We start from the raw sequence: 18934 nt of genomic DNA, 5'->3' as shown, positions 1-18934 counted from the left end.
GTCAGAACCGGCCTTGAGGAGGAGGAGGGTGAACAGGTGTGTCCCTGGGAGGTTAGACCTGACCCAGCACAGGGGGTCGGTCCCTGAGGGCTTCCTGGAGGGGGCCCTTTCCTTCCCACCTGCCCCGCCAAGAAAGCTCTGCCCACCTGTGGGGTGGGGCAGGTGAGAGGGCCCCAGGCTACTCCCTTCGGGAGGGGGGCCAGCTGTCCTGCACCTTTCCGCCCTGTGAGGTCCCAGCACCAGCCGGGACGCAGGGCTTGTCTGCAGCTTCCGGGGCCAGGAGGCCTGGGAGGCGCTGGGGGTGACCCCTGGGGGAGCGGTCCCCTCCCTGGAGTCCCAGACAGCAGCTCCTTCTCCCCCCTGCTGAGGCCCCTGGCCCGTCACTTCCCTCCGAAAACACAGGCCAAGGCTCCAAACTGGGGTCCCCCGCTCCCACCCCCAAAGCTGGTGGTTAGCCATTATTACCGACAGATTGAGCAGGAGGGAGGGATGGGAGAGGTACGGGGCTTCTATCCATTTATCTTCCCCAATTTAAACTCACTCTATTTGGGATAAATAACATGTTAATATGGTCAGGAAACAAAAACGCAAACAGAACCCAGGCTGCACAGTGAAAGGGAAAGCTTGGGCCCTGTCTCCTCCTCCTCCGAGGCCAGCCTGCCCCTCCCCGGAGCCCAGGCCGGTCTCCAGGTTCTGGCACCCATCCTGCCCAGCACGTCCCGGGCGGGTCCCGGTGCGTGGGAACTAGCCCGCTCCCTGCAGAGTGTGGCCAAGTTTTTTTTTCCCTTGATGGTTATCTCGGAGCCGAGGGCTACGGACCACAGGCATTTCTTCTCCTGCAGGCCTGGAAGGTCAGAGCCCGGATTCCGTGTCCCCGTGGTCGCTCCAGGGGGTGCTGAGGGAAGGCGACCTTTGCTCGCCCCTTCCTGCACCTGGTGGCCTGCAGGCATTCGCTCACTCCTGGCCTGCGCCCTCCCCTGGCCTCTACCCTGCACGTCTCTCCCCTCAGGACGCCAGCCACCAGCTTAAGGGGCCACGCTGCTCCAGTGTGGTCTCATCTTAACTAGTTACCTCTGCGAGGACCTGGTCCAAACACGGGTACAAGTCACCCACAGGTTCCGGGGGATATTGGCAGACCCTCCTAGGTGCCTAGGGGTCTTCCTGCCTTTTCTCATAGAACCCCAGTGGGCTCTGGGCTTCTGTGTGTCCAGATAAAAACACTTTTCCTGACTCCCTTGCAGCTAAGAGGTGACCACGGGTCCCAGGGCTGGGCAGGGACATGAGAGAAGTCAGCGGCTGGGGCTTGGAAAAGCTTTGTAAATGGGACACACACGCCCTTCCCTGGTGGCATGGGGGCAGGAAGCCTGCAGGCACAGCAGCGGCGTGAGAGCCGGCCCGGCAGGGCCGTGGAACCAGCGGGGTCCGCAGGAGACCAGCCCCTGCTCCACTGTTTCACACACTGTCCCTCGCCTCCTCTGTCGCCAGCAGCCAACTGCCTCGTGGCCGAGGCGGGGTGCTGGCAGGTTTCACCCAGAGGGGGGACCACAGGAGGCTCTGAGGTGAGCGGGCTCCTTGAGACAAGAGGAGGCCGGCCGAGGAGGCTGCCGAGCCAAAGGGCGTCTCGAGGCCAGAAAGGGACAGCTGCCCCGGCAGGAGGAGGGGCCGCTCTGGGGAATGGATGGCGACAGATGAAGCTGGGGTCAGCTTCCCCAGTTTCTCGGGGCAGGGCACCAGCTGTGGCCCTGCCCACCTCCCCTGGTGCGGACCCTGGACCAAACGCTGTGAGTCTTCCCTTTCCTGTTTACCCCCGAGGGCCTCGGCGCACAGAATGCGTGACACATAGCCCTCCGTGGGACAGTCCCCTCGCTGGCCGGGGCTCCGCCTGCTTCTGCTCATTGTGCAGTCGTTTCTCCTGGCCGAAAGCTTTGGGTCCCACACTGGGGGGCCCCCACAGCCCTCCCTGGGGACGGCAGGGTCCTGGAGCAGGGGCAGCGGCTCAGGCCTGTTTACACCCCCCTTGGGGTTCCCCTAGCCTCTGTTTTGCAATGGAGGACGCCAGTGGGGAGGGCCCGGTCCAGGGTCACACAGTTGGCGCTGGGGCCGCACCCCTTCCCCAGGCCTGGCCGTGCATCAGAAGGCCACCCTCCACCCTGCGGCAGGAGTTCCCCAACTGCCACCATCGGCCCGGGCTGGCTGATGACCACGTTCCTGTGGCTGCAGTGACAGACACGCTGGACAGGTTCAGGACCCTGGACGCCCCCACGGGGAAGGCAGTGTCCGCTGGGACAGGCAGCGGTGCCCCACGCAGTGTGACGCGGCTGGGTGGGGAGGGTGCCTGCGAGGGTGGCAGCCAAGTCTGCAGCGCACATGGTCCCATCCCTGGAGCCCTTCCGAAGCTCGCACGGTGCGGCAGGCTCCTCCGCCTGCAGAGCGGGCCCTGAAAGCCACCCCTGGGCGTCAGGGGGCTTGGAAAGCCCAATGGGCAGAACTGATGCCCGAGCGGGTGGGGGGGGGGGGCCAGAGGTGGGAGGTCACTGTGATGCCCACTTCTGGCTTAAATGTTCCCAGTGGTTGGTGGGGACAGTCCCTGCAGTGGGGACACAGGATGGGAAGCAGGAGGGTGGGGGTAGGCTGGGCCAGGGGGCGTGTGCAGTGTTTGATGGAAGGAGAAACGAATGGACAGCCGAGGGCAGAGGCTGCAGCGCTCAGGGCCAGCTCCAGTGTCACCAGAGAGCGACAAGGGAAGGCAAGAATGCGGTGGGGAGTGAAGCCGGGACACAGGGCTGGCAGGGCTGGCAGGGCCGGATGGTGACAGGTGACTGGCCGAGGATGCCAGGCTGGCGGTGAGAGCGGGACCCCGGGACGGAGACGGAGGGCGGCAGAAGGTGTCAGGAGCCACAAGGTCTGGGGCCACCGGGGCAGCAGCCAGAGCAGGGTTTCAGGAAGACCAGGCCGCAGGTGGCCCGTCCTCCAGCCCGGATGCCGAGGCCACTGGAGGAGGTGGGTGGGGAGCGAGGGACCCGGCATCAGAATGAACGCGGTGACCGGACTGCCTGCGGCAGAGTGGCGCTGGGGTGGGGGCGGTAAGACTTGGGGGTGGAAGTGGGCTGAGGAAGAGGCGCCCCCACCCCTCCCTGCGGCATGAAGACAAGAGTGAACACCAGCTCCCGACTCCATCCCGGACAGGAGAGTGGGCAGGCCACCCCCGCTCCGCCCCCCGGTCCAGGGGCGCACGGGGAGCCCTCCCAAACCCAGGCCTTGCGCAGGGGGCCCTCTCTGCAAGGGCTGAACCATGCCTGCGGCTCCCGCCCCCGCCTCCTGTCCTGGGGGCCGGCCCTCCGCCAGCTTCGGAGGAAAATAAAACTCCTGGCTGGCCCAAGGCCACTGCCCTCCCCTGCGGCCCAAACCCGAGGCCTTTCCAACCTGACCGGCCTCCCCGCGTGTCCCCTCCCACCACACGTGTCGGCGTCCCCTCGGCACGCCCAGGGCCAGCAGCTGGAGGCCCCGCAAGTGCCGGAGGTCGAATGAAAGACACCCTCCCTCGCCCTTGCGGGTCCCCAGGCTGAGCCGAGAGTGTGCGCGGCGAGGACGGGTGACTGCAGACTCCAAGGTGCGGCTCCCCCACCGCCCCGGGCTCCGGAGACCGCCGGGCGCCGGCCCGAGACGCGGCCTGGCCGCCGCGCATGCGCAGACCCCGCCGCACAGCGCCCCCGGGTGGCCGGAGGCAGCAGCGCTCCCGCGGGTGCCACTGGGGTCGCGGGTCTAAGGATGGAGACGGAGGACAAGGGGAGGCGGCTCAGGCAAGGGTGCGTGACAGGCGCCCTACCACCAGGGGCTGGTGCCCGCGGCTGGGACACGTGGCAGAAGAGAGGGAGCCCGAGCCAGAGCTTCTCCCCAGCCCCCGCGGCCACAGCGCTTACCCGGCTTCTCGTCCCTCGTCTTCGTGTCTCCGCTCGACACATCATGTGACCTCCCTTAGCACCTCTGCGGCCCGAAGCACGGGTGCTCTCAGGGTGCGAGGCCCTGGGGGCTCGAGGGGAGCGGGGCTCCGGAGGTGAAGGGCTGCGAGGGACAGGCGGGGAGAGGTCGAGCTGGGGCCCGGCTTCGTAGAACATGGGGAGCCCACGCTGGGAGGCATTAAGGGGGTGTTAGTGGTGGGGTCTACGGGGCCGCTCCTCAACCAGGGGCCGGGGCTTCGCTCTCAGGGGTTAGAGGCGAGTTCAGGCAGCGGCGCCGTGGCCGCGGAGGAGCAGCGGGGGCTGGCTAGGCCTGCGGTCGGGCCTTCGCCGAGGGCACTCCTCCGCAGCATGGGGCGAGGAAACCGCGTCTCTCCACCGGTGGTTTGGAGAGGGGGTCGAGGACCATCCACTCTGCCTGGTCCCGGACAGAGTGAGGACCCCGGCACACGTTACAGCGAGGTGGAGGTGCTGGCAAGTGCGAAACGGGGGAAACGGGGACGGTGGGAGCCGACAGGTTACTTGAAGGGAGTGTTCCTGGCTGATGAGACCAGGTCGGGAGCTTCCAGGCCTGGGCCCCAGGGACCACGAGGACCTGTGTCTGGCGCAGGCGGCCTGAGCAGGTGGGGGCCTGCAGCCAGGAGCTCTGGGCAGGGAGGTTCGGGGAGAGAGGCGGCTGGGAGGCTCAGGAACAAACCACAACCATAGGCATTGAAAAGCTTAACAACATTATGCGTTTATTATATTTTATAGAACCATGTTACACATGCTTGGTGCTTCAAACTGAGTTATCATTAAATGTTTTTCTGGATGCAAAGCCATCTTGCTTGATGCGGATGCCTTAAATGCAATAATACTTCTGCATCTATGACCTATGAGCTAAGGAAAAACCAAGGACAATTCCAGAAATGGCAAAGAACATTTAAGAAAAAGATGTACATGAGACGCAATGCTAAGTCCTTGAACCAGGGCCTACGGAGGTTACCAGAAAGTGAGTAAAAACATAACTGTTCTATGAAAACCACTTGACCAGTCACCATCTGTAGATAAGCGAGCCTCATGAGTTATGGATGCCGTAGGACAAGGTTTGGTACCCACGCCCCTTCCCCTCCAGTGTAAGCAGAGCGCCGGCGGCCCCCAGGTGGGGCGGCCAACAGGACACAGCACAGCAACGCCCGCCCCCACCCCGAGGCGCCCCACACTCATTTCTTATGGCATCTGAGTGTCTTGAATGACAAGCAGTCAATCTGATCAAACCTGCCCCTCTGTGGAAAACCCATCAGTGTGCTCTGAGACGAACGTGACACTGCCCCTCCCCCACTCTTCTGCAGACTCCCACGGCGCGCCCGGCCCCTGGGAGGTTTGGTTTGTCTGCTGACCCGTGCCGGCGATCAACATTCCGTTCCGTTTTTTAAAAGGGGTATGGATTGAGTGTGTCGACAGGATGCACGCACCCCTCCCCGCAAGCCTCGCTCCAGCCCCAGCTTACAGCTCCTCTCTGGCCCTCTGCTGACCACTCAGGCCCGGAGGGGAGGTGGCTGCCTTTCACACGCGTGCAGAGGGGCCTGGCCTCTCCTGTTGGGGGCTGCTGCTCTGAAGGGCCCCGCACAACACCCTGCTCAGACGGCAGGGACCTGAACACAGCCTGAGCGGTAACAATCAAAACCAACCAAGGTCATGAGTTGGGGTGCAGGGGAGTAGCCGGCCACTCAGGCAAAGCTTCCGCATGTGGAAGCGGTGCCTTCCGCAACGCTGGAGAGCAGGCTGCGGGGTGCACGGCTGTGCTGCGAGGGGGCAGAGGGGGGAGCGCTGGCTCCCCCCTCTGCCTCCGGGGTGCAAGTTCAGATGCAATGAATGCACCCGCCAGGCCCTGCTGGGCCTGACCTCCAACAAGGTGCCGCACCTGCACTAACACCAGTGGGTGCGAGGCCGTCCAGGGACAGGCGGGGGGCTGGCTTCCGCGGCCAGCAGGGCAGCGGGAAGCCTCGTGACCAGGGGTCATGGCATTAAGTGGGTGCCTGCCGGCACCAGCTTCAGCTCTCACCACTGTTCTGACCTCTGGGATCCTCGTTCTTGCTGGTGCTGGGATGTGGAGGACGGAGAAGGAACCCGGGAACTCAGAGGATTCAAGGTTAATACCATGGCCCTCCTAAACCGCGCTCATCCTGGGACACAGGTCGGACACAAGGGACCAATTCTCTCTCCCTGTAAGGGGGGGTCGGGTGATCAGATTTCCAACCGACAAACTTTCCGAGGGCCAGGTTTCCCCGGGCCACCAGCTCTGAGACGAGCTGCAGCAGGGAACTCGGCCACGCAGACTGGGAGAGGCACCGAGGCCCCGTCGCCCGCCCGGGCGGACCGGAGCGGCTCCGGGCTGCCCGCCGGACGGGAGGGACTCATCTGTGTGGGAACAAGCTGGGCCTCCTGGGGACGCTGGCAGGCACCGGGCTTCCCATCTGCCCAAAGGTCTCACTCGACTCAAATTTAGCACATTCAGTGACATTTAAAAGAACTGCACGTGAAAACCAGATAGGAAAAAAAAATTCATTTTCCTCAAACCCTCAGGCCTTGAGTATGGGCACAGCACACAAACACCGTATGAAACCAAGAGCGTGAGTTCAATGTCACCTTGGAAAATAAACGTCACTCTGCGGTGACAGTTCTTTAATACAAATATTATACTCCCCCCAGACTCCAACTACCAAAAAGGGGGGAAATAATAAATCCAAAAATAGAAAACAACATCTTATTAAATGTAAACTTATCTTCTGGGCTTTTATATTACATACCCTAAAGACATGCATGTATTTCAGCTCAGATATAAGAAAATACGTCTATCAGTGTTATTTATAAACCACATCAGCCCTCCAGACCTCTGCCGCGCTGTGAGAACGCCACTGCCGAGTCGCGCCGAGGACGTCGCTAGCAGGATTATGACCGTGAGCCACGAGCACGCTGGGCCTAGGCCGCGCCCAGCGAGGACCCCCTCCACTCACTCTCGTTTCCTACACTACTGCAAATCGGGAGGACCCCGCCAACGGGGAACATGGATGCCCCCTCTTCTTCAACCCCCCCCCCCCCCCCGATCCGACTCCTTTCGGAAACCAAGCCTGCAGGTCGAGAGAAGACACGTGAACGGAGATGGAGTCGGGGGAAGGATGACTGCTCCACTCAGAGACAGGGACGGGAGAGGCGGCCAAAGCCACCCCCCTCTAAGGGGCAAGGCACGGCAAAGGGGACTGCCCTCCACACAGGGGCCTGGCCCCTGCAGGTCACGGACGATGGCATGGCCCCTGGACTGCCAGCGCGTCCCCACAGCACAAGGCTGCCCCACCGGGGGCCCGTGGGCAGTGCCAGGACCAGCTCCATACCACTCACGCAGCCCCCCCAGGACCGCTCGCCTGACAGTGGGGAGATGAGGGCGCTACAGCTCAGGCGCCCGGGGAGGCCCCTGCCCCAGGCCTAGCCAGAGCAGCACACGCACTGGGCTTCGACGGGGGGGGGGGGGGGACCTCACCTCCCCCAGGGCTCCCCGAGCTCCCCACTGTCAGACGCAGCCCAGCCCGGCGCTCCCAGCGACAGCTGGCTCTTCTGATGAGCCCAGTCCTGCCAGACTAACCCAATGGAAAACAGACTCCGAACGAATAAAAAAAGTGTCTTGAGTTAAATTTTTCATCTAGGATTCAGAAGGCACTTCAAAATTCCAGAGAGCCACGAGGTCACGGAGGCCGGGCCGTTGGCCCTGCGCGGGACCGACGGAGAAGCCGGGAGACGGGGCCCGTTTCCGACCGGGTGGTGTCCTGGGCATCCTGTCCGTCAGTCTCTGGCATTAGCTCGCCTGTCAGTTGCCCGGCACAGTCCAGCAAACAGCACAAAGACACACAGTAGGTTTGAATTCTGCACAAACAGGACTTCGCTCGTTGGGGCAGTTTATAAAACATCCTCGCGGGCCTGACGTTGGACTCAAAGTAAAACCCAAAAATTGTAACCGCATGTCTAAGAGGTCTCCGTGTGAGAGGTGCAGCCCTCGCGGACTGGGCGCAATTCTCTGTCGCATCGCCTCGCCAACCAGCACGCAGAACCCGCCCGGGAGCGGGACATCCGGCCGCCGGCACCGCGGACCCGCTGCCGCCGGGGCCGGGGCGCTGCGACCCAGCCCCCACAACCGCGGGCCCCTGCCCGCTAACACCTTACCTGGAGAACACAGGCCGGGGCACGCCTGTCGGCCGCGCCTGTGCTGGGGGTACCCTGAGGTAGTTCCGTAACTCGGGACGCCTGCCACCTCCTCTTTCAGAACTCAGTCCACACGGGGGTACTAAAATACCCACGAATCGCTTCAATCACAAGTCACTGGAATTGAGTGCAAAATAAAGGAGACTTGAGTTGCTTTATTTAACTTCCAATTTCTGGGAGGCTCAAGAATTATAATTACTCTGGACAACAAAAAGAAATAAGACTGTGCTTACAGATCTTTTTCTGCCATACTCTTTCTGTAGGATTGCTGTTTTATTGTTGCCCTTTCTGTTACATGGATGTACACACCAGGTGTTAAAAGGTACAATACATTCTACAACTGAGCACCACTTTCTGTAACTGAACAGGCAAAGAAATTACACTGAACATCAGCATCTGGCAGTATTTTTCGGAAAAGAAAAGAATGACTAAAATGGGTTTAAATTGATTAACACTATTAAATCACATCTAATATTTGATACTACATGATTCAATACAGCTATACGATACAATTATACAAAATGTGTTAACATCAAAGAATACAACCAAAATTAAGAGAGCAAACAAAACCTATATAACTTTTTTTTTTTACAGGAAAATACTTTTGAAGTATGCATGTAACTGCCCATTCTTTTAAAGAAAATCTACTGCAAGCAAAGTTACCAACCTCCAGAAAAATCACACATAGCATTACTAAGCATATCCCCAAAAAGTGTACAATATGCACACTTGGAAAATACAAAATTAAAAAAATTGTAAGCAACAGGTGAGCTTCATATTTATAAGAATGTGAAAAGAAGTCCCATTTTTAGCACTGTTGTATAAAGAATTGTCTTTTGATGCGAAGTTCATGAACTGTCCTCCTGTTGGGACCACACTTTACAAAAACACCGTGTTTTTGAAACGAGATTACAGAGCTAGATAGAGCATATCTCAGCAATGTCATCTTATTAAAGTTTTTTTTTTAATTTTTACTACTTTATCAAAACATGTCCCTTAGGTGTGTAGGATTCATTTTTAAAATTCTTTCCTAGAAACAATATACAAAGGAGAGGTGTGTTTATTTCCGATCACACTCCTGGAAGGTGCCTCCCGGGGCCGAGCAGGCTCTCCTCCCGCGTCTTCTCACTGGTTGTTTTTGGCCTTAGCGTGTGTTAAGATGTGAGATTTCAGGTTAGTCGACTGAGCAAACTTCTTATTACAACCGTCGAAGGGGCACACATAGGGCCTGTCTCCGGTATGGATTCGCACGTGCGTGCGCAAATTGAAGTCCAGTGAAAAGCGCTTCCCGCAGCCTTCGAACGTGCACTGTCGGGAGAGACCAGAGAGAAGCGCTCAGGCCGCGGGCCGGGGGGCGGCCTGCGCTCCCCTCCCCGCCCCGGGGGAAGGGGGGGTCCAGGCCGCACTCTAGAATCAGTGGGCGTGGGGCTCTAACTCTGCACAGCCGAGCCCCGAGACCCAGGGCCCAGCCACCCCAAGCTGGTCAAACGCAGTGCAAGAGAAACACGCTCGGCAGAACAGCGAGGACCCCTGAAGTACTGTGCCAAGGCCCTGGCACTTGTGTGCAAATGCACGGGAGGGTTCCCAGGGCCAAGTGTCAGGAGAACCAGGCAGTGGCCGCACGGTGAGTCTGCCCCCTGCCCACGGGCTTCTGACAGCAGACGGGACATGCCCTGCGATAAACCCTGGCAGTTCTCTGCCGGGGCGTGGTTCGATCCACTCCAAACCGCGACTGAGTTCCTTTCCGGCCTGCCCTCGAGCAATCCCGTTTCTCCCGCCGAGACAGACGCTGCAGACACCGCGCTCGGTCTCCGGCGTGTCACAGCCCGCACCGGGCAGCGCAAGAGCCGGGGCAGCCCCTCCAGGGCCTGTCTGGACACCGGGCGTGGCTGCTGCCTGCCTACACTTTGGGGGGGGGGGGGGGGCGGGCTCTACCTGAAAGGGCTTCTCTCCAGTATGAACCAGTTGGTGCCGTTTTAGCTTTGAGCTCTCGACAAAAGCCTTGCCGCACTCCGCACAGACGTGCACGCGGGGGCCGTGGGTGTGCAGGTGCTTTCGCATGGCGGAGTTGTCCCTGAACATCTTTGTGCAGCCCTTCAGACAGAGAGAGAGGCTTAGTGGTTCGCACTGCAAGGTGCACGGAGGCGTCGACCGCTTAACAGCCTTCACTGACACGTTACGGCAAAACCACCCGCCCCCTGCTTGAATTTCACCTAGTATCACAGTACAGATGTTAAATGATTTAAGGCAGAAAACAGCTGGAAAAGGCCTTCTCATTTAACCCTTGTGTTACAGGTGAGGAAACTGAGGCTTAGAGACGTCTCTAAGTAGACTTGCCCGAGGTCACACCACTGGCAGCAGGAAGCCGGGAGGAGAACCCGCCGCCCCGGCTTCCGGCCGCACCACGGCCGCCTCGCCCCGCTCCGTCCCCCACATGAAGCAACAGAGGCCCTGAGAGATGAATGGAGTTAAAGTGACGGCAGACCACCGCCACCTTCGGTGGGCCCCATATCCTGTGCTGCAAGAATGGGCTGTCACTCTCCATCGCCTACTGTCCCCCCTCTTCTCTCCCTGCCTCTCTCCCCTTCTTGGAAGAGAAAGAAGCAAGAGGGTCTCCAAGGAATGGCAGCTACAGAAGAAATCGATTTGGTGAGACACCGGGGAAGCGGCAGGCTAGCGGACAGAGAGCGGGGCGGGGGGCGAGCGGGGCAGGGGGCGGGGGGCGGGCGGGCGGCGCTCAGAGAAGCATGTCCTGCAATTTCTTCTGCAGTTGCTGCCCAGTGATGGAGTGGACAAGGGGGGGGGACGACAGACAGCGCGACAGGAGGACAGCACAAGCCAACCAGTGGACAGCGTCACAGGCAGAAGGGTGGGCAGGAAAAGCCACGGTTTCACCTTGACCCCTGGGCTGAGTTTCCATTTGGGAAGTGGAGTTTTTAGGAGGTGGACAGAAAAGCCAGGGGGACGGCAGGCACCTGAAGGCAGGACTGTTTTCAAACGCGCGTGTGTCTCGGCCCCGACAGCATCCCTCTACGTGCCAGGCGCCCCACCCGGAGAGCGCCAGAGAGAACAGGGGACGAGCGTGTGAGTGAGTGCGTGCACAGCGATCCGTCAGGGGTGACAACGTGAAGCTGCATCGTCCCTTTCCAGTCCTCCCTTTAAAAAGAATTCTTTACTCCACTCAAGAGCTCTGCCTTTGTTTTTCTGCACCTGCGTGGCAGTCTCAGTCAGGTTTCCAGCAGCTGAGCTCCAGACCGACCCCGCCCAGCACCTCCAAGCATCCTTTAGGCTAGCCTTTATTGTAAAGACCGAGCCACATCTGAAAACAATTAAGGGTCCCTCTAATGACACACGGCTGACAGAGTAAATTAAGAAAACTGTGAAGGAAATAACGTCTTATTAGGCTTACTGTAGCAGCATCCAAAATCATCTCCAAATCCCCAGAATGAGCCTGCGGCCCCATGAAGGTCCACGGGCGAGACACAACCCAACGTCTTAAGGTTGTCTTCTTAACGACCCAAAAGGAAGAGATAAAATTCCGACACAGCGCATTCGACCTCCAGTAGGAGCAGAAGCGCTGGTGCCCTACAGCGACCCCATTAGCAGCGCTGAAGTGAAGTGGCTTTTCGGGAACAGAGCGCGGTCCCGAAGGGCCGCAGCCCCCCCGCCCCGGCCCAGACGCGGACGGGAAGCGAGCGCGGGCCCCGCATGCTGTCTCCGGCGCCGCACCGCGGGGCAGCACCTCCCTGGCGCTACTTACTTTATGAGGGCAAGCTATCGTTCTCGGAGCGTCGTCTTCTTTGACTTTTCTGGGCTTCATTCTTACCAAAAGAAAAAAGAGAGAGAGAGAGGGAGATTTGTAGGAGCGGCAGACTCAACCGGCATCCATCACACAGTCCCTAGGGCGCCTTCCTCACGGCCCTGCGGCTGGGTCACCGCGTGCTTCCACCAAGGGGGAGGGGGGGGAGGGGGGGTGAGCCAGCTCACGGTGGGAGCGCATGCCCGCGAGAGGCTCTCCACCCCCTTCCCGGGGCGAGTGCTGCCTCAGCCCACGTGGGAGCTGGCTGGCGGGGCGGCAAGGGGCGGCACCGTGATCTGCCGGTGCAGCTCGAGTGCCCGCTGTGTCCTAGCAGCTCCCCGAACACAGAGGGCCCTCCTGGGGGGGAGCCATGCCCAGGAGCAGTTGCTGTGATAAAGAAGATGCCTTATGAGGAGGAGCAATGGGTAAGGGGAGCACCTTAAAAATACACACCCCGATACAACTGCTGGGGGGCGTTCACACCGACAGAGCCGGTCTTCTACATCTCGTTAAAAGGCACCGAGAGCCCTTGGAAACAGACCCGCACGCGTGGAGGTGCGGCAACTCTGGAAGGGAGCTGTCGGCCGGCGCGGGCTGCTCCGCGTCGTCCCAGGACCGGAGGACGGGTGGGGACGCCCCGCGCCCCGCGTGATTTTCAGTCCACGTTGGCTTTTCCAAAAACACGGGCCTTTCTCACACGGAACACAGACGCCCAGCCCCGCTCAGGGGGTGCGACCCGCGCCCGGACCCCGCGGGCAGCCGAGCAGGCCCGTGCGGGTTACTGCCCAGAGCGCCTGCCGAGTGGGTGGGTGGCCCCCCTGCCTGCCACTTCCACTGAACCAGCATTTGGTGTTTTGCCAAAACTTTCTCTACAAATACCCCCTGCAGATCTGTGTGTGGTAGCGCAGTGAGAAGTTAAGAGTCCCTAGAAAAACCGATTTAAGCCCCTGTCACAGACACTCCTTTCGCCCCCAGCGCCGCCGCCTCGTGCCCCGACAGGAGGGTGTGCATTAACACGCCACCTCGCCTGCGTCCCCCCCCAAGAGCGGCGTGACCCCACTCCTCCGCAGACTCTGCCGCGTCTCGTGGTCAGGCCCTGACAGCACCCTCCCCCACCCACCGAGCTGGGGACAGGGGCCACCTGGTGCTCTGTACCTTACAAGTTACCTGAACTTATGAGTCACCTAGTGCAACTTCCGCGCCCAGAGGAGCACGGGTGAGGCAACTTATCTGGCAGCTGTAACTCACCTCTCCAGTTTGCTCAAAGCTGTACGAACGTCCTTCCTTACAGCACAACGTTCTGGGTGTGCTGTCCCGCCCCCGTCACGCCAACCCCACAGGCCCCGTCCTTCAGAGCGTGGGCAAGTGCTGAGTCCGTGAACTCACGGCCCCTGCTGTCTGGGCCGCCATCACCAGTCCTGGAGCTTGGGTGGGAGTCACAACACTGGGTCAGACAAAATCTGATGCCACCGCGCCACCTGGACCCTGTCAAAGTCTGAAAAACTACAGTGATGCCCACGAAAGGACTCCAAATATTAACTAAGGAGCCTTTGGTCTTCCCAACTGAAAGTGCTCGCCCTTCGTCTCCACTGAGCAGGTAGGCGGCCGCACGGCCATGCGCCCAGACTCACAGGACGGTCCTCACCCACAGGCGAGTCCGCTGCCCTGCCTGCAGGTCCTCTCAACAAACCAACTTTTACAAACGCCCACCCGGCCCGCCCAGGAGCCGTGCAGACCCCCCCCCGGGTCCTGAGGCTGAGGCGGGTGGCAGTGAGGCCCCGGGCAGCCTGGCTGGGCCCCCATGCCCACACACTTTATGTTATTCCCAGGAACTTCATTTGAAAAAACTTGTTTTTTTATCATGGAGAACTTCAAATATGCATGAAAGTAAAGAGAATAGTAGCATGTACCATTTACACAACGACTCTCAACTCTTTAAAAATGTTGTCACTGGGTGCTGTTTTCCTTAAACGTCGTCTTCCAAACGCGCGCGCGTGCTGAGCAACACAGTTAACCTCAGAGGCGAGTTCAGAGTGCGGCTGGACGACGAGGAAGGCGAGGGGAGCGCAGCCCCCCCTCCCCGCCCGCCCGCCCGCCCGCAGCCCCTGGGCAAGCCGACCCGCTCCGGGCGGGGCAGCCCCTGCGGCAGGAGGCGGACGCCGGCACGTTTTACACGTTGCTCCACTGCAAACCCCGGGGGACGGTCACTTCCCAAAGACGTGTGCTTCTGTTTTGTGAATGAAGGTTAAAATCTTCACGGCACCAATTAACACATACCTTACAAAATAAAAACAAATACATTACATACTTGCAACCCAGAAAGTGTGAGACAGACAGACTGCACCCACACCCCCGGAGTGCCTTCCCGACCGGCCCACACCGGTCAGGAGCGACCGAGACGGCCGCGTCCGGGGACCGCGGCGCTGCACAGCGCCCTTCTGGCCGGAGATGACACTGCCGACAGCACGGGCACCACGAACGAGACAGACCGCGGCGTGGGGCGTGGGGCGGACCGCCTAGCAGCCCTGGCTGCAGGACCTTGAGCAAATCACGTAACTTCTCAGCCCCAGTTCCTTGCTCTACGAAAGGGTGCAGGGCTACCTGCGTTGAGCCTGGAGACTCACAGGGGCGGTGCACGGTCAGCTCCCGGGAAACGACAGCCATCACTACCCCCCGCTGCATGTAAAGCGGGCCAAGCTAAAAATGAGTGACTGCCTTTAAAAACCCAGAAGGTTCCGGTGCTCCAAACCACCTTTTTCAACTAAAGGCCCGTGAGACTGGAGATAGACACAGGTAAAAAGCAAAAGGCCTCCCTGACGTGCTAGGAACTACACGGAGAAGCCCCCCCCCCACTCAAGTGAAAATGGAGGGCCTTCTCTCCGAGGCGCGGCTGGTGCTGCGCCGTCCCCTTCCGCGTCCCCATCCGCGTCCCCATCCGCATCCTCGCGGGAAGACACAGTCACAGCTGGACTCCAGGGCCAGACGCCGCAGGCAGGAAGTCCCCAGCACAACTCCCTGCAAGGCGCTGTGTAAGCCAGCAGCCCCCAGCAAGCTAAAGCTGTGACGTCCCAGAAGCCGAGATGAACGTTTCTGAAGCAATGGCTCCCGAACGAGAATAAGGCTCTTCTCGGCCAACTCGGCTGACTTCACCCTGGAACCACTGAGACCTGCGCAGGCGGGACGGAGTCCCGTGTCAGGCGGTGGGCACTTGCATTCCCGGTGCAGAACTGGGCCAAGAGTGATGCCGCCTTAGACAGTGTCGGTCCAAGGAACCGTCTCCCGGTAACCGTGCACAGCAGGTGGCGGTGCACCCAGCTCCCCCACCACAGCCATCTCTGCGTTGACCCCGTGGCCAAGGTCTCAGGGCGGGGGTGAGCGACACGGCAGCCACCCTGGGACTGACCTAAGCACTCTGCACACTTCATCCAGATAGTGAGGAACGCACAAAAACTGTCAATTTAACCAGGAAGTGGAATTTGCCAGGTCCCACTCGCCCTTTCTGAAGCCTTTAATAAAAAGACATTTCAGGAAAAAACAGCCACTCCACAATCCCACCCCCCAAACACCGTGACCTTCTAACATGCCCGCAGACCGACAGACTGACTGAGCAGCCCAGGGTCAGTATGCAGCGGCCCGGCACTTGGGGGGCCGCTGACAGTCCGGTAGAGCCCCCGCAACCCAGTCTGCGGAGGAGAGGCGAGAGCAGCCAACGGCAGGGCACCCAGAGGAGGCGCACAGGGAGTGGGGGCCAGCAGAGGGTCCTGCGGCCCCCAGGTCTGAGAGCTGGAGCCTCAGCCCCCACCCGGAGGCCTCTGGGAAGTCCTGCTCAGCTGGTGTCCCACACGTCCTGGGAAAGCGGAGACCTAGCCTGCGGGGCACTCCAAGCTCCAGTACGTCTCACGCGCTCTCTGTCAGGTGCCCGGACAACGGGGGCGGGAGGAGCCCACCCCCGGCCTGCACCCTGCGTGCGTACACTGTCAGGACGAGCACGCGAGCACTCCGTTCTGCACACAGACCAGGTCTCCGCCCGGCTGACTGTCACGGAAAACAAGGCCACACGAGATTCAGGTGCGTGTGCGGGCATTCCTCCTGGTACAACGAGCCCGTGCGCCAGGGTCGCGTTTCTCGCTCTCGAAGCCCAACAGGGCAGCTGCAGTGCCCGGAGAGCCGTCCCTCCGGTCAGTCCCGTGCGCTCGCTGGCCAGACGCTGTCAGCACCGCATCCCTCATCCAGCTCCGGGGGGAGGGGTGGTGGTTCTGAGCATCTTTTTATTTTTAGAAGACTCTTCCCCATACCACCAAGATCCGCTCCTTACCCACTCTGTCCACTGCTGAACGGGGCCCACTTCCCTGGCGGGCGCTCTCACAACCCACTGGCTCCTCCACGCACTGGAACACGTGTTCCAGACTCGCGCACAGCCGTCCTCCTGGTTTTCTTCCCATTGCTTCTTTTAACGTGCTGACTTTACACCTGGTGTTAGCCAGAAGACTGGGAAGCGACTTTAATGTATTGATTTTAGAGAGAGAGAGAGGGAGAGGGAGAGGTGGGGAAGACACTGGCTTGTTTTACTCCTCCGTGCATCCACTGGTTGAGTCTTGTATGTGCCCTAACCAGGGATCGGACCTGCAACCTTGGCACACCGGAACAAAGTTCTAACTGAGCCACCCGGCCAGGGCTTCACTGCAGGCTTTTAACAAAGCCTTCCTTTGAAGTTCACTCTCACTTTACTGGAATGTACCCTCAGTGAATCTCCTCAGAAAGCACGCATGCAATGTTAAGATAAAGCTTGTATCTGATTGATAGCTTCGCTGGATCAAGAATTCTGTGTATGGCCTTGGCTGGTGTGGCTCAGCGGGCTGCTGGTTCGGTTCCCTGTCAGGGAACATGCCTGGGTTGAGGGCCAGATCCCCGGTTGGGGGTGGGCAGGAGGCAACTGTTCTCAAACACTGATGTTTCTCTGAATCCTTCTTTCCTCTCTCTAAAATTAAATAAATACAAATCTTTTTTAAAAAGGGAGAATTCTGTGACTGGCCATGACCCATGCGGCTCAGTGGGTCGGGCATCGTCCTGCAGAGCGGAAGGCCGCCGGCTGGATCCCCGGGCAGGGCACGCGCCTGGGTTGTGGGCTCCATCCCCCGTCGGGGTGGGTGCGAGAGGCAACCAATCCATGTTTCTTTTTCTCCCTCCCTTCCCCTTTCTCTTAGAAAAAAAATTGTTTATAGTAATTTTTCCTCAAAAACAGCGCTCCACTGCCTAATTATCCACTGCTGTTTAAAGAAGTCTCTTTCAGGTCTAACGCACTTCTTCTGCAGGTAACCTGCTGTTTCTCCCTGAAGTCTTTGGGTTCTCTAGTGTCCCGAGCGTTCTGAAGTTCCACCAGTGGCCCCTCCGAGACGTCTGCGGCCTGGGTCCCGGGCCCTGCGGCCCCGTCCCCGGGGTGGGGGAGGTCTCGGGCAGCCCTGACGCAGAGGCCGGGCCACTGGGAAAACAAACACAGAGGCTTCCGTCCACGACAGGGACACGTGCTGCCCGCGCTCAGCACGGAAAGACCTTGGACTCTCTGTCCAGAGGACTGGGGACCAGCCTGCTGACCAGCCGCCCTGTTCTCCGGCGAGGGTGGACAATACCAAGGGTCACCAACACCGATGACGCCCACCCACAGGCCTCCTCTCTGCCAGCCCCCCTCCCCGGCTGAAGTCGCCCCACAGCACACAACACAGAAGCGACTCCTCCCGCCCCTGGCCCTGCTGGGACCGCCCAGGCTTCCACGACGTCAGGTTTACCACCCAGTCCCCTCCCCGAGTCTGAACGACCCTCCTGCTCTGTCCCCGGCCCCTCTTACCCGCTGAGCACAAGGGCTCCCTCGGGACTTTCTCCGGGGTCTTCCCCTCCAAAACCGCCTCCTGGGGCTGACTCACGTAACTCCTCTGGGCTTTCAGCCCCCTCCCATCAGAGGACTCCAGCCCTGACTTCCGGGGACCACCTCAGACCAGCACCCTCTCCCCCCTCCCATCCCCTAAGGAGCAGAGCTCTGAGCCACCCTTCCCACCATCTGCTGCCACGTCTGTCTCGGGCACACCGACCGCTCGCTGCCCTGAGCACGCGTGGACGTGGGGTGTGCACACGTGCTCTCGCCATCCCAGCAAGCAGCCCACCAGAGCTCAATGCTCTGCACGGGCCCGGATCAAAAGCCACCCTTCGCAAAGCCCCCCTGGCCCCAGCGTCCCACCACCTCCACCCATGTACCAGCCCCTACCAAATCCCCGCTGCAGCCCGAGGGCAACGGGAGGAGGGGCTGACTTGGAGGACACACGACAGCAGCGAGCACCGGCAGGACACTCGGCCCATCCGCCCCGAGCCCCTGCCCACACCGACGACGGGCTCTGCAGCCCAGATTCCACCCGTGTTTGTGTGGGGCAGGGGGTGCCAGTGCTGGACCCACGGGCATGAATGGCAGCGACACCGGAAACGCACTGTCACCAACAGAAAGACGGTGTGGGTTTCCTCCGCAGCCCTGGGAGAGGAAAGGAGAACAGGGCCGGAGCCCCTTTGCTGAGACACAGTGGAACCCTTAAGCTCATCTGACACGCGGCAGACGGAGGCTCCAAACAGCCCGAGTCTGCCCACCTGGTTGTTGGCAGGGCTGGGAGGGGACACCAGGACCCTCCAGCACCTCCAGCTCTTTCTCACTCCGCTCTGCTCTCGAGAGAAAGAAAACAAGGGGCCCCGCTCTGTCCTCAGAAGCAAGTACAGGAGCACGCAGTCTCTTCCGCCCCGGCCCGGCCCCCGCCTGCACTTCCCGGGCGTTGCGGCCTCATCCTGCAGCAGGCTGGGGGGAGGCGGCGGCGGCCCCCTGCCCCAGGGTCTGTCAGTTCCTTCCGTGTGACTTCAGAGAGCACTCGGGGGTCTTCTCACGCCCTCGTCAAAACTGCCAAACAGGCCCTGG

At 60.4% G+C, this 18934-nt stretch overlaps 1 protein-coding gene and 1 long non-coding RNA gene across 2 annotated transcripts in view; both read right to left on the bottom strand.

Moving 5' to 3' along the window:
* Positions 1-4670: 4670 nt before the first annotated feature.
* Positions 4671-6887, bottom strand: LOC118497887. Its single transcript, XR_004900400.1, has 2 exons — positions 5591-6887; positions 4671-5521 (listed from the first exon to the last, which is right to left on the bottom strand). It is a non-coding gene; the product is annotated as an uncharacterized LOC118497887 (long non-coding RNA).
* A 1425-nt stretch (positions 6888-8312) lies between these two features.
* The window catches only part of YY1 (YY1 transcription factor), a 30707-nt gene continuing 20085 nt past the window's right edge, over positions 8313-18934 (bottom strand). The window contains exons 3-5 of the mRNA XM_028505916.2: positions 11950-12010; positions 10125-10283; positions 8313-9497 (exon numbers count right to left, since the gene is read on the bottom strand). Of these exons, the coding sequence (XP_028361717.1) occupies positions 9315-9497; positions 10125-10283; positions 11950-12010 (403 nt within the window). The 3' untranslated portion in view covers positions 8313-9314. The remainder of the gene's footprint in view (positions 9498-10124; positions 10284-11949; positions 12011-18934) is intronic.

The sequence above is a fragment of the Phyllostomus discolor genome, chromosome 1 (assembly GCF_004126475.2).
Source record: "Phyllostomus discolor isolate MPI-MPIP mPhyDis1 chromosome 1, mPhyDis1.pri.v3, whole genome shotgun sequence".
NCBI lineage: Eukaryota > Metazoa > Chordata > Mammalia > Chiroptera > Phyllostomidae > Phyllostomus > Phyllostomus discolor.
Note: the sequence above shows the minus strand (reverse complement) of the source record. Positions and strands in the feature narration are given on the sequence as shown.